The sequence below is a fragment of the Leuresthes tenuis genome, unplaced genomic scaffold (genome assembly GCF_036924035.1).
Source record: "Leuresthes tenuis unplaced genomic scaffold, fLeuTen1.0.hap1 SCAF_1, whole genome shotgun sequence".
In the NCBI taxonomy this organism is placed as follows: domain Eukaryota; kingdom Metazoa; phylum Chordata; class Actinopteri; order Atheriniformes; family Atherinopsidae; genus Leuresthes; species Leuresthes tenuis.
The window spans coordinates 13149721-13162028 of record NW_027325355.1 but is presented as its reverse complement, the minus strand read 5'-3'; the positions used below and the strand labels follow the sequence as shown (position 1 = coordinate 13162028).

The following is a 12308-nucleotide window of genomic DNA, read 5'->3' as shown; positions in this document are numbered from 1 at the left end:
TTTGGAAATAAGAATACAAAAGTCATAGTGTGGAAAGAAAAGAGTGTTCCCATACCGGGAGTCGAACCCGGGCCGCCTGGGTGAAAACCAGGAATCCTAACCGCTAGACCATATGGGACTTCATGTCGCACACTCCAAAATATCAAACTTTTAGTTGATCAACCACAAGACACTCATATTAGTAGGCAACCATTTGGTAGTTATTTTATTGAATACCATTTCGAGTAAGACTGTAAGAGCCTGCCTATGTAACAGCGAGTGCCTAATTTTATGTGAAATGCTTTTGTCATAAGTTGCCTCATTTGAACACCAAGCTGAATTTGCCGACAATGTTCAATGTTTATATGTGTTTAATGAAATTACAGCATACAAGGCATTAGAAAAGGTTTAGTCCCGTATTGATTCTGGACGGCCTCTGGTGAGTCATGGCAAAGAACTGCAACATTTTATACATTGACACTGGGGTACAACTAGAAAGACACTAGAAAATCCGTACACACCACAAACTCTATAGTCAACACAGTACAAAGAGGGCACATCAATAGTGGTCCTAAGGTTTATACCTGATAAATTTAATCCACCCTGTAGGCAGGATAATTGCTAATCTCAGATTAAATTTTTAGCTACCCTCTAATTTTCATGACACATGTTTAAAACAATTCATCACAGAGTTAGAATTTCATTTTAATACCCCTAAACCCCCATTTGCCCACTTTTCACAGGCTCAAATCTTCTTTACCGGATCCTATGATGTGACAGAGTATGTATGAGGTCAAGTTATGCAGCAGTCTAACAAAACTGATCCTTAATGAGAATCTTCGCTTCCCATCATGTATTTCTGTCCTGCAGCAGGGGGCACTGAAACACCAAAACCATAGACGTATGTACGTGTACGTAATGTATGATTAACTCACCTTTTGACCAATTTAGAAGCCAGACTCATGTATTTGTTATTGCAGTTTATCAGACTGAAAAGCACTTAGCGTATGGGATAATTTTTCATCTTAACGTTCTACACCTGCTTATGCGCTCTTTCGTTCGGCGACTGCCGATGACGTAATCACAAGTGGACGATGTTTTCGTTCTTGAAATGTGGGAAGAGGTTGTCTTGATGTTTGGCTAGTATCTTTTTTAAATTCGTCCAATTCTGACCGCATACATTTAAAATGTAAGTGGTGAATTATACTTTGTGCTATTATATGTATGTTTTGTGATACAGATAGACAATGTCCAGCCAGTTACCCACGACAGCACTGCAGTATACAGGAAATTTCACTCATTCGTGGTTTGTTTTGTCTTTATACTTGTGTGCATTTTTCAGGGCAGACTACTGGAAGTCACAACCGAGGAAATTCTGCCAGTATTGTAAGTGCTGGATTGCAGACAACAAGCCTGTGAGTAGAAGGATGGGGTTCATGCTGCTTGGGGCGGTGTTCATACATTATACTGATCGTTATACTGTTCGCCCTGCAGAGCGTTGAGTTCCACGAAAGGGGCAAGAATCACAAAGAAAATGTGGCTGCCAAAATTTCAGAGGTATGAACATCGACGTTACTTTTTTTTATTTTGTGTGTTAAAGCAATACGTTAACCATAGCCGTCGGCTGTGACTGAATACATCATATCGTTAAAAATGATGAGCAAAGACTCCGGTTTGGTTCTGTTTTTTCATTTTAGTCAAAAGTCCAGCTTCTATATCCTGTGATCTGATTTTTGTCAGGTAGAATAAACCATTTAAATTCAGCTTCTCTATCTGCTGCTCACTCCCAAACGCACAGATGCTGTGCTTTTAGATTATACAACACACAGCGTTAGTATCCTGGTGAATGAAATTCATGTATTCTAGTTATGTTTCTGCTCACCAGATCGTCTCATCCTGCTGTCAGAAACCCATCTGATTAGTTCCTTTCTTTGTCTTTATTATGCTGTTGAAGACGAGAGGTAGATAAGTTTGTGGTTAAGATATAACTCCAAATATTTTGGTAGCATATCTAGTTTTGCTTGCATTTGAGTTGAATGTATTAATCTAACGCCCATTTGTTTTGGCCTCCTCAAATGAGATCATTTGGAAGACAGCTCAGAAATAGCCATTGAGAATGCAACATTGACATCACACAGTGGCTTCTTGGACGCTTTATTGTATTATCAATTGCTCTGAGACTGTCTTTTTTTTATGTCTTATTTCCATAGTGCTTTGACGCTCAGCTTGTAGGATCAAGCCTCTAAAATTATCTCTATTTTTTTATATTAACAACCATAAATCTACTGCAAATACAAAACAAAAGGGGAAAAAATAGTGAGTGTCAATATTAAAACCCATCTTTATTGTCAACATAATGATTTACAGCAAAAGTTTCCACACCTGACTCCTTAAAATGAACACTTCCAATACCGGCTTGTTAATGAGTATTCAGCTCTGCAAATCAGTTTCCACTGGCAAAGGTCCATTGTGTTTCTCCTTTTGGCTGTTTTTTAGCCAAACAAAACCAAATTTATCAGGCAACAACAGTCCTAAACAGAGGTAATGGCCATATAAGATGCAGCTCCTGCCCAGCATTTAACATGGTGCTGAGTTTCTTCACATTTTCTATATATTGAGCAAACAGAAGGGGGTATTCCACGTAGAAGAAGAAAGTCAGAGGCACATGAATGTTATGTTTGAACTGATGCACTCTGTGAAACTTTGAATGGATAAATAACTAATAGAAACACTGCGCGAATTGCATCGTTCAAGAAGACGAGGATAATCAGAGAAACAGCGTTTATTTAATCCATTTACATTGAGCTTAAATGAAAGTTATGAACTTATATCAGCAGTTAAAGTCATGTAGAATACTGTTTTTTTTTGTTTCTATATGAGGGTTTACAGTTTATTTGTGAAACAGAGTGAAATGTTCATGGTGGGTCTGGGCATCAGGAAGTCCCTGAACTCACCTCCTGAGCAGTGAGCTTTAGTTTGTCGAGTAACAGGCTAATGGGCTTTTTCGTCTCACCGGACATCTTCAGACCAGCGAGACTTCTGAATAACTGCAGTGACGAGTGAGACTGTCTGAGCTAATCTGACAGCCACAGGTTGAAAAGGGAAATGCATTTCATAAAAAGCCATCACAGCACCACCAGTTCAGACATATTCTCAGTCCTCTATGGGACAGTTTATGTGCAAACATACCTGCACATTGACTTTCTGCCTTCCTCTCTCATCATCTGAGAAATCCATCCATCCAGCCATTTTTTATTTTTATTTTTATAAATCCGCTTAGTCCAATCCAGTCCCAGATCCAGTCTGAGAGTTGGATCTTGGATGAAGTAGAGTTTAAAAAAAGCCTCTTCTCAGCAGGCTTTTCACACATGATTAGAAACCACAACACTGTGATGATCTAAACATCCACATCTGTCAAAAACCATCAAAACGAGGATACCAATGAGCATATGAAGCTATCGCAGGCTCGATTGCTTGCAGTTTAGAGAAAAAAAAGTCTTAAAAAAAAACTTGCACTCAAGTGCCTCCTTTGGCACCATTCTCAGGACTGGCAGTAGAGATAAGCTCCGTACATACATGTGAAACTCTTCCTATTGGCTATTAGCTGGTGCCACTCATCTCACCCTATCTAACCCTCAACAGATTAAAAAGAAGAGTATTGACAAGGCAAAGCAAGAGGAGCGCGCGTCCAAACAGTTTGCAGCAATGGAGGAGGCAGCGCTGAAGGCCTATCAGGAAGATCTGAAGAGAATGGAGAGGGAATCGGAAGGTAATTCATTGGTGTTTTCCTTGAAATGGAAGATAACCCACGGGGTGCTCGGGAGGAGGCTTTAGCTTTTTCACATTTGAATTTAAAGGTTTTTTTTTTTTGTGTTAGGATCAAGTTCTCCAGCCCCAGCGGGACCACAGCCGGAGCCTCAGGTCGGGCCACAGCCTCGGGTCGGGCCTCAGCTTCAGGTCGGGCCACAGCCTAAGGTCAAAGCGCAACCTAAAAAACAGCAAAGGAAAGAGCAAAAGGCGAGCCGGAAGTTCAGAGAGCAGACGGGAAGGCAGGTTTGGGTTGAAGGGCTGACAGATGGTGGACAAACGTACTTTTACAACACACTGACTAAAGGTGAGGAAAGGGCAACCCCTCTTGGACATCTTTGAGAATCTCATGGAAATCCCCCGTTTATCCAGAATATGTTGGTCAGTCTGGCTTTAGGTTGGTTGTGGTGTTTGTATTTCACCAACAGAGTCTCAGTGGGAAAAACCAGCAGGTTTTCAGGGAGAGGCTTCATCTTCAGCTGCAGCACAACCTGAGCAGCTCGACGTTAGTCTTTCTGTATTTGCTATACATTTGTTTAGAATTTAACCAAGGTGTTGGGCTGGTTTTTTTGCATTAATGTCACTTTTGTGCTTCTCTTTAGAGTTCCTCGGGCCATGCTTGGATGGAAGCTGTCAGTCCTGATGGTTATGCATATTACTACAACACAGAAACTGGAGGTGGGGGTGTTTTTGTATTTGCCCCTGAATTAATCTCAATAGCTGTTTTTAGACTGTATTTCCTGTTGTTTGAAGGGGAGAACAGCTGGTAATCGTGTTTATTCTCATCTCTCAGAGTCCAGCTGGGAGAAGCCAGTAGACTTTCCTTCTAAGTCTGCAGCCAAAGAAGAAAAGGAGACCCAGGAGGAGCCTTCAGCCCCTGAGCCGGAGCCGCTCTTAGGAGAGGAGAGTTCAAATGAAGCATCTAAGGAGGTGCAAGCCCCTGAGCAAGCTAGCCAGCAGCCCCAGGTCCCAAAGATCAGCTTCAGGGTGAGAATACTGGCACTGAATGAGGAAACATACCGACTCATTTGAACTCCTACTGTGAAACTCAAGGAGTTAATTTCTTATTCTGTCTTGATTTTGTTTTCAGAAAAGACCAGCAGAGGCTGAGCCCTCAGAAAAAGGAGAAGTCGAAGCAAGTGACGATCCTCCAAAGGAAGAAGAGAAAGAACCGGAAAAAGAGGCCGAAGTGCAGAGCACGACTGCCGAGCCCGAGAAGACGGGGGAGAAGGTGACGCCGGTGGGGATTAGAGCCAAAAGACCAAAAGGTGCCAATCCATATGGGACATGGGAGCAGATCAAGGAAGAAGTGGACCCATAGTAAGTGTCTCACCTACGATCGAACAGGTCGACGTGCAGCAAACTGCCGGGTCTTATGTGTTCCGTTCTCTCCTCTGCAGCATGAAAGTGGACTTGCAGCTGCCGCAGGTGGAGGGAGGTACGGCCATCGCTCCGGTGGAACCGCTGCCAGAGCCGAAGCCCAAGTTCAAAGAACGCATCATCACCTCCCTCGGAGAGGAAGGCGGACCCGCTTCATTCCGGAAAAACAAGACGCAGAACGGCAAATCCAGGAGCCTCCGCCAGAGAGACGACGCCGACGACTGAGCGGAGCAGTAACGCTTCACCATCGAGACTTTTATCCCAATAAAACGCGCCCTGTGAAGATTTTGATGCGCCATTTTAGTTTCGGAAAAGATTTTTCTTGTTTTAAACAAATTAGCCTGAGAAACGCTCGTCTGTTTCTTGAAAAAAGCCTTTAGATGTCAGCCGTAGGACACAGTTGCTGTTCTCTTTTTATACGGGTTTCTATTGCAATGTGTAGTCTCATCTCAACACGCCGCTGAGATCGTCTTATTCTTCCGATGGCTTTTCTTTCCGGTGCAGAGCCATTAAAACTTCTTTTTTTTTTTCCATTTTCAGATCTGTTTATCTTTATCGAAGTTTTATAAAAAAAATTGAATAAAAATTTAAAAAAACAAGCAAAAGAATAATCGTGCAAAAAGCTTTTTCCACATTTTTCAGTTAATAGATGTTATTATAGAGGTGATTTCAATAAATGGTGACTGACCTGATGCTAACTAATTATTTTGGTGGTTTAAAAAAAAAAAAAAAAGAGCTCAAATGCTGCAGAAATTAAAAAAGAGGTTATTGGTCAGTTGGCACGTTCATGAAGGGTGTGACATACTTTTAGTTCAAAGTGCGTGTATAAAGCTGATAGATCGTTTCACCGCACCCTGACTGGCAAACATCCATGAAAGATACAGACAATAAACTACTGGTGACTTTTTGGAGCTCTTTGTAGTTGTTTTTTTTGGTAAAAGTCCCACACTCGGGCTCATCTGAGAATTTGAGAGACTGTAAAACATATCGGCCTCTAGCAGATAAATGAACGGCTGATCTTAATTCAGTGCAATTCAAGAATGCTTTTTAAATCCCCAGAGGGACATTTCTACTGAAGCTGCAGGATGAATCCAAGTAAAATCTAAATAAATTAGCTGACAAACAAAAGTGTAACAGAGAGAAGCAGGGCTTGGCAACAATTTCCCACATAGCAGACCGGTCTGGGCCAGTGCTGGCTTCAAACCGGCACTTCTGGCCTAATTCTGGCATGGCAAGTGGTAAGTGAACCGGATGTGGGCCAGATCTGGCAATTGTGGCCCATGTGTAAAGGGCAATCATTCTTTGCGCTATGTGGGACATAGTAAGATTGGTCTGGTCAGTTCTGGCCCACATGATGCATTACATCTGGCCCAGCTGCGGGCCACCATTGCCATCGTCAAGCAGGTGACGCAGCGCAATATGAATTTTTTTTATCATGTTGGTCTGTCCAACAACGATACGAATCTAAAATTTGGATCACAATTTAAAGGATGCTAAGACACAAAATATATAAGTTATGCTTTATTACAAAAATAAATACCACTCATCTGTGTTTGTTTTTGCAATTCAACTGTTGCGCTTATATTGCACCAATAGTAGTGAGTGTGTCCCGGTGTCAGCTGCAGAGCTGGCAGAACTGTCCCGTCTGGTCATGTCAGACTGATGCTGCTGCTCTCCACCGCCTCCAGGAGAGCTTCCTGCTCCGCGTGTTCAACCAAGTCAGAGATCAGATTGTCGAGGGCCTCCCCTCCTCTCATGAACTCCTGAGCACAGAGACAATCCAAAGATAAAACAGTTAGATGAGGTGTCTGTCTACTGCCGACGTAGCAGACCGGTCTGGGCCAGATCTGGCATCAAGCTGGCACTTCTGGCCTACTGCTGGCATGGTAAGTGAACCAGATGTGGGCCAGATGTGGCAATAGTGGCGCGGTTTATGTGTGGCATGCCAGATGTGGGCCAGACCTGGCAATGGTGGCACGGTTTATGTGTGGCATGCCAGATATGGGCCAGATGTGGCAATGGTGGCACGGTTTATGTGTGGCATGCCAGATATGGGCCAGATGTGGCAATGGTGGCACGGTTTATGTGTGGCATGCCAGATGTGGGCCAGATGTGGCAATGGTGGCACGGTTTATGTGTGGCATGCCAGATGTGGGCCAGATGTGGCAATGGTGGCACGGTTTATGTGTGGCATGCCAGATGTGGGCCAGACCTGGCAATGGTGGCACGGTTTATGTGTGGCATGCCAGATGTGGGCCAGACCTGGCAATGGTGGCACGGCTTATGTGTGGCATGCCAGATGTGGGCCAGACCTGGCAATGGTGGCACGGCTTATGTGTGGCATGCCAGATGTGAGCCAGATGTGGCAATGGTGGCACGGTTTATGTGTGGCATGCCAGATGTGGGCCAGATGTGGCAATGGTGGCACGGTTTATGTGTGGCATGCCAGATGTGGGCCAGATGTGGAAATGGTGGCACGGTTTATGTGTGGCATGCCAGATATGGGCCAGATGTGGCAATGGCGGCACGGTTTATGTGTGGCATGCCAGATGTGGGCCAGATGTGGAAATGGTGGCACGGTTTATGTGTGGCATGCCAGATGTGGGCCAGATGTGGCAATGGTGGCACGGTTTATGTGTGGCATGCCAGATATGGGCCAGATGTGGCAATGGTGGCACGGTTTATGTGTGGCATGCCAGATGTGGGCCAGACCTGGCAATGGTGGCACGGTTTATGTGTGGCATGCCAGATGTGGGCCAGACCTGGCAATGGTGGCACGGCTTATGTGTGGCATGCCAGATGTGGGCCAGACCTGGCAATGGTGGCACGGCTTATGTGTGGCATGCCAGATGTGAGCCAGATGTGGCAATGGTGGCACGGTTTATGTGTGGCATGCCAGATGTGGGCCAGACCTGGCAATGGTGGCACGGTTTATGTGTGGCATGCCAGATATGGGCCAGATGTGGCAATGGTGGCACGGTTTATGTGTGGCATGCCAGATGTGGGCCAGATGTGGCAATGGTGGCACGGTTTATGTGTGGCATGCCAGATGTGGGCCAGACCTGGCAATGGTGGCACGGTTTATGTGTGGCATGCCAGATGTGGGCCAGACCTGGCAATGGTGGCACGGTTTATGTGTGGCATGCCAGATGTGGGCCAGACCTGGCAATGGTGGCACGGCTTATGTGTGGCATGCCAGATGTGGGCCAGACCTGGCAATGGTGGCACGGCTTATGTGTGGCATGCCAGATGTGAGCCAGATGTGGCAATGGTGGCACGGTTTATGTGTGGCATGCCAGATGTGGGCCAGATCTGGCAATGGTGGCACGGTTTATGTGTGGCATGCCAGATGTGGGCCAGACCTGGCAATGGTAGCACGGTTTATGTGTGGCATGCCAGATATGGGCCAGATGTGGCAATGGTGGCACGGTTTATGTGTGGCATGCCAGATGTGGCAATGGTGGCAATGGTGTGGCAATGGTGGCCCGGTGCTGGCCTATCTGTGGCCCAGCTCTGGGATCTGGGCCAGAACTGGGCCACATGATGCATTATATCTGGCCCATATACCACAAAGAATGACGACCCTTTACTGGCCCAGATCCAGTTTACATTGCCAGAGCTGGGCCAGAGCTGGGCCAGCACTGGGCCAGCTGCCCAGCTGCTTCACTTACTACTTGCCATGCCAGCAGTATGCCAGAAGTGCTGTCTTGATGCCAGATCTGGCCCAGACCGGTCTGCTATGTGGGGTGGGTGGTTGAGAATGTGTATACCTTATATTCATATCTAACCTTTATGTCCCGGGTGATGTAGCCAGTGCGGTGATCTGTGACACGATCCTGACTGAAATTGTAGGTACGAATTCTCTCTGACTGAGCGCGTGTGCCCACCTGAGATTGAAGTTGCGGTTAAGAAAAAAAAACGGGACTAACTTCTGTTAGATGCGTTTGACTTGTTCGCTCACCTGCTGCTTTCGGGCCGTGTGCCTCTGCTCAGACTCTTTACCGATCACACTCTGGTAAAGTCTGGCCCTCAGCACACGCATCGCCGTGTCTCTGTTTTGCAGCTGAGAGCGAGTCTGCTGGCATTCAGCTGTTATGCCTGTCGGGAGCACGAGGAAGAAATCAGATTGACGACAACAAAACAACCAGGAGAAGCTTCGGGTCTCTTCGGGCACGTTTTACCTGTCGGAAGATGAACTATCCGCACCGCGCTGTCTGTCGTGTTGACGCTTTGGCCCCCAGCACCTCGCGATCTGAACGTGTCGATTCGAAGATCCTTCGGGTCAATGTGGACGTCAAACTGCAGAGATTTTTAAAAAAAAATTCCTGTTGAACATAGACTAATGAAGAAAAAGCAGGTGACAAAGAGACAGGAGCAACCCGCACCTCAACTGGCTGCGGCAGGATGATGACGGTCATGGTTCCTGTGTGGATACGCTGCATCCTGGAGGAGAGGCCCACCTCAGGAATCCTTTGCACCCGGTGCGTCCCTCCTTCAAGCTTCAGATGTCTGTACACGTTCTCCCCGGCTATCCTCACCGCCGCATGGTGCAATCCACCTGAAACACGAGCAATTTCATGCTGTGGTTGTGATGCTTTCACTCGAATTGCAACAGCAAAGAAATCGCATGTGTGGCTCATAAAATCGACAATGCTCAAGTCATAACTGCAATGCAATAAAGCATTCTGTTAGAGTTTTTAGTTGTTATCTCATGATATGACCTGTGTTACAATTATATTACTGTGCTTTAATTGCACTCATATGCTATACCATAAAAATCATATGTGTGATGTATGGATCATATACTGCATTAGTTCTAATCATGTGATGATGAAATGTGTGTGAGTATGAACAAAGGGAGATGCTTCAGGACAGAGCCTTCCAGAGGTCAACTGAGTTCAAACTACAACGCACAATGCCTGATTCAATCTAGTTTATAGATGTATCTCTTAGAATGATTATCGTCAAGGTCTCACACTCTGAAGTTGCAGATGTGTCTCTAAACGTTAGACAGAGTCACACGCTCCGAAATTTCTATGCAACCTTTTGTTTAGTAAAGCTCTTCCGCTTTTCTTATCTTTGAATAAAACCAGGCGGCTGCAGGGAGGGAGTCGGAGATTGCTGGAGGTTGCTTAGACACATAAACCTGTGGCTGAAGCAGCGACGGCTCCCCCCTTTTGCAAAAGCTGAACTTTATATTGATCTCTTGTGTGGTTCTTTCTGTTTAAGGTGGGACTTTGTTAATAAGAACGAAAACCCTATCACATTCAAATATGGAGATTTTCACGAAGAAGTGAGAATGCTGTGAAAAATGTAAATAGGAACAATTTAAAGCCACTTAAATAATTGATCTATTTGTAAATAGCACAATAGAATACGTTACGATGAAAATGAGGGTTTAAAAGATGAGAAAATCATTGTTTTTGTTTTTAGTTACACTTCACACAAGGTCCTGGCTGTTTTAAGACGTACCACAGTCTGCAGGTGTGTAGTTCAAAAGCTCAAAGTCCCAGTTCCTGTAGGCAGCAAAACCCTGGTACATGTCGAACATCTCGCTGGTGAACTGCTGACAGATGTCACCTGTAACCATGTGAACGGATGTCAGCAACAGTGAGAACGCCTCCACCGTGTGGTTGCTTCATTTAGAAGCCGTAACCAGCAACTAAAACACCCATTTGTCATTCATCTCTGCTAAATTAAAGTAAAACTGGAGCATTAGTACGAGAACGATGGAAAAACTGCAGAAAATAGGGAATCCAATTCGAGTGGGCGGGTGTTGAGGAAACCTCCGTACCTCCTGTGGTTCGTCCTGACACAACCTCCAGCACAACATCGCTCGAATCAAGAGGGTCAGTGGGGAGGAGAGCTTTGATCAGCTGGAGAGAAGCACAGCACCGACATTAACATGAAACAATCTGCTACACACCCTTAAAGATGTCTGAACATGACCCACGTCTTTTCTTAAGGCCACAATTTTGCTGGTGATGTGCGTCTCTTCCTCTTTCAGCAGCTGGATCAGATGTTCATCTTCATCCTTGGTGCCAGCTGAGCCTGCAGTCAGTGGGGAGAGCCGAATATTTGCATTCGGGGTTATTTGATGTCCTTATTACTGCTCCTAATATGAGATTTATCTTTAGTCACAATAAAAAAAGGGATATTACTTGAACAAAAAACGTAAGCACAAGTCAGATTTAAGACAGACTGCTTTGTCAACCTGAGAAAAAGCCTTACTCACTGTGTACAAGTGAGTGGACTTCTTCAAGGTCTTTCCTGGCTTGTTCAATACTCTCCAACACATTCGCCAGAGGCATCAGCTCTGTGTGTTTCTTCATCATCGCTTTTCTGTCTGCCTCGCTAAGATACGCGTGATGTAACTTCTCGCTAATGTCTTTGAACTCCTCTATCAGCTGCTGAAGATATCTCTGGACAGACTCGTTCCTGTACAACTCCCCCAAATCGCCGTGAGAGAGCCGCACTGAAGCCGCTGTACCCCACGGCTGCATTTGTGCCCCCATAACATTTGTCAGACTGCTGTGTCCTATCAGTGTCCTCCATCCCGCTCTTCCCTCTCCACTGCGTGAAACTACATGTCTGCACAAAGTGACAAGTCGGAGCCAGCGACTGAAAACCATTTTAATAAAGTTACGATAGAACGAGATAACTGAAATAACGCTCACACGTGTTTAATAGTTTACAGGCAGTTCATTGCTACAGTAGCTTAGCAGATACCGGATGTAGTTTCAATGTGGAGAAGAAAGGAATTCTGGGAGCTGTAGTTGACCGAGTTGTAGAGCAGTTACTGCTATTACTGTAAGGCAGACTATATATTATATTCATAAACAATTTGCAGTTGCTTTTTTTTGTCATTTGCCTTGCATAATCTCATAGGACGGCTCCAATGTGCAAAAACACGTAAACAGTGGACGACACATACATACGCAAAATAAAATAAATTTAAAAAAAATCAGAAGACGCAAAGCACAAAGAAAGGAAAACAGCACAAAAATAAAACAATTTCACAAAAAAAAAAAACGGAACAAAGAAATCACAACGACTTACATTCTGTTTTGTGTTGAAATGTTATATGGTTATATTTTGTCGAGGTTCTTGGGAAATTGTTTTTAATGTCCATTTTGTGTTTT

At 44.8% G+C, this 12308-nt stretch overlaps 2 protein-coding genes and 1 non-coding gene across 3 annotated transcripts; 1 reads left to right on the top strand and 2 right to left on the bottom strand.

Moving 5' to 3' along the window:
• Positions 1-46: 46 nt before the first annotated feature.
• On the bottom strand, positions 47-118 carry trnae-uuc (transfer RNA glutamic acid (anticodon UUC)). The gene has a single exon. It is a non-coding gene; the product is annotated as a tRNA-Glu (tRNA).
• A 951-nt stretch (positions 119-1069) lies between these two features.
• On the top strand, positions 1070-6073 carry wbp4 (WW domain binding protein 4). The gene is made up of 10 exons (XM_072379260.1): positions 1070-1168; positions 1322-1394; positions 1474-1536; positions 3622-3748; positions 3857-4093; positions 4215-4291; positions 4389-4464; positions 4580-4773; positions 4877-5106; positions 5187-6073. Coding segments are annotated over exons 1-10 (1284 nt in total). The 5' UTR covers positions 1070-1166; the 3' UTR covers positions 5392-6073.
• Positions 6074-6674: 601 nt separating this feature from the next.
• On the bottom strand, positions 6675-11925 carry mtrf1 (mitochondrial translational release factor 1). Its single transcript, XM_072370961.1, has 9 exons — positions 11402-11925; positions 11120-11217; positions 10961-11042; positions 10639-10746; positions 9552-9724; positions 9348-9465; positions 9128-9264; positions 8955-9053; positions 6675-6929 (listed from the first exon to the last, which is right to left on the bottom strand). Exons 1-9 carry the CDS (start codon positions 11796-11798, stop codon positions 6816-6818), a joined length of 1326 nt encoding a protein of 441 aa, XP_072227062.1. The 5' UTR covers positions 11799-11925; the 3' UTR covers positions 6675-6815.
• Positions 11926-12308: the final 383 nt, after the last annotated feature.

Excerpts from the sequence above, each read along its gene's own strand:
- wbp4 (XM_072379260.1), top strand. Across the intron at positions 4,292-4,388 it reads CACAACCTGAGCAGCTCGAC|AGTTCCTCGGGCCATGCTTG; the intron begins GTTAGTCTTTCT and ends GCTTCTCTTTAG. Across the intron at positions 5,107-5,186 it reads AAGGAAGAAGTGGACCCATA|CATGAAAGTGGACTTGCAGC; the intron begins GTAAGTGTCTCA and ends TCTCCTCTGCAG.
- mtrf1 (XM_072370961.1), bottom strand. The coding sequence starts at position 11,798 with ATGGTTTTCAGTCGCTGGCTCCGACTTGTCACTTTGTGCAGACATGTA. Across the intron at positions 10,747-10,960 it reads GTCAGGACGAACCACAGGAG|GTGACATCTGTCAGCAGTTC; the intron begins GTACGGAGGTTT and ends ACATGGTTACAG. Across the intron at positions 6,930-8,954 it reads ACATCACCCGGGACATAAAG|GAGTTCATGAGAGGAGGGGA; the intron begins GTTAGATATGAA and ends CTCTGTGCTCAG.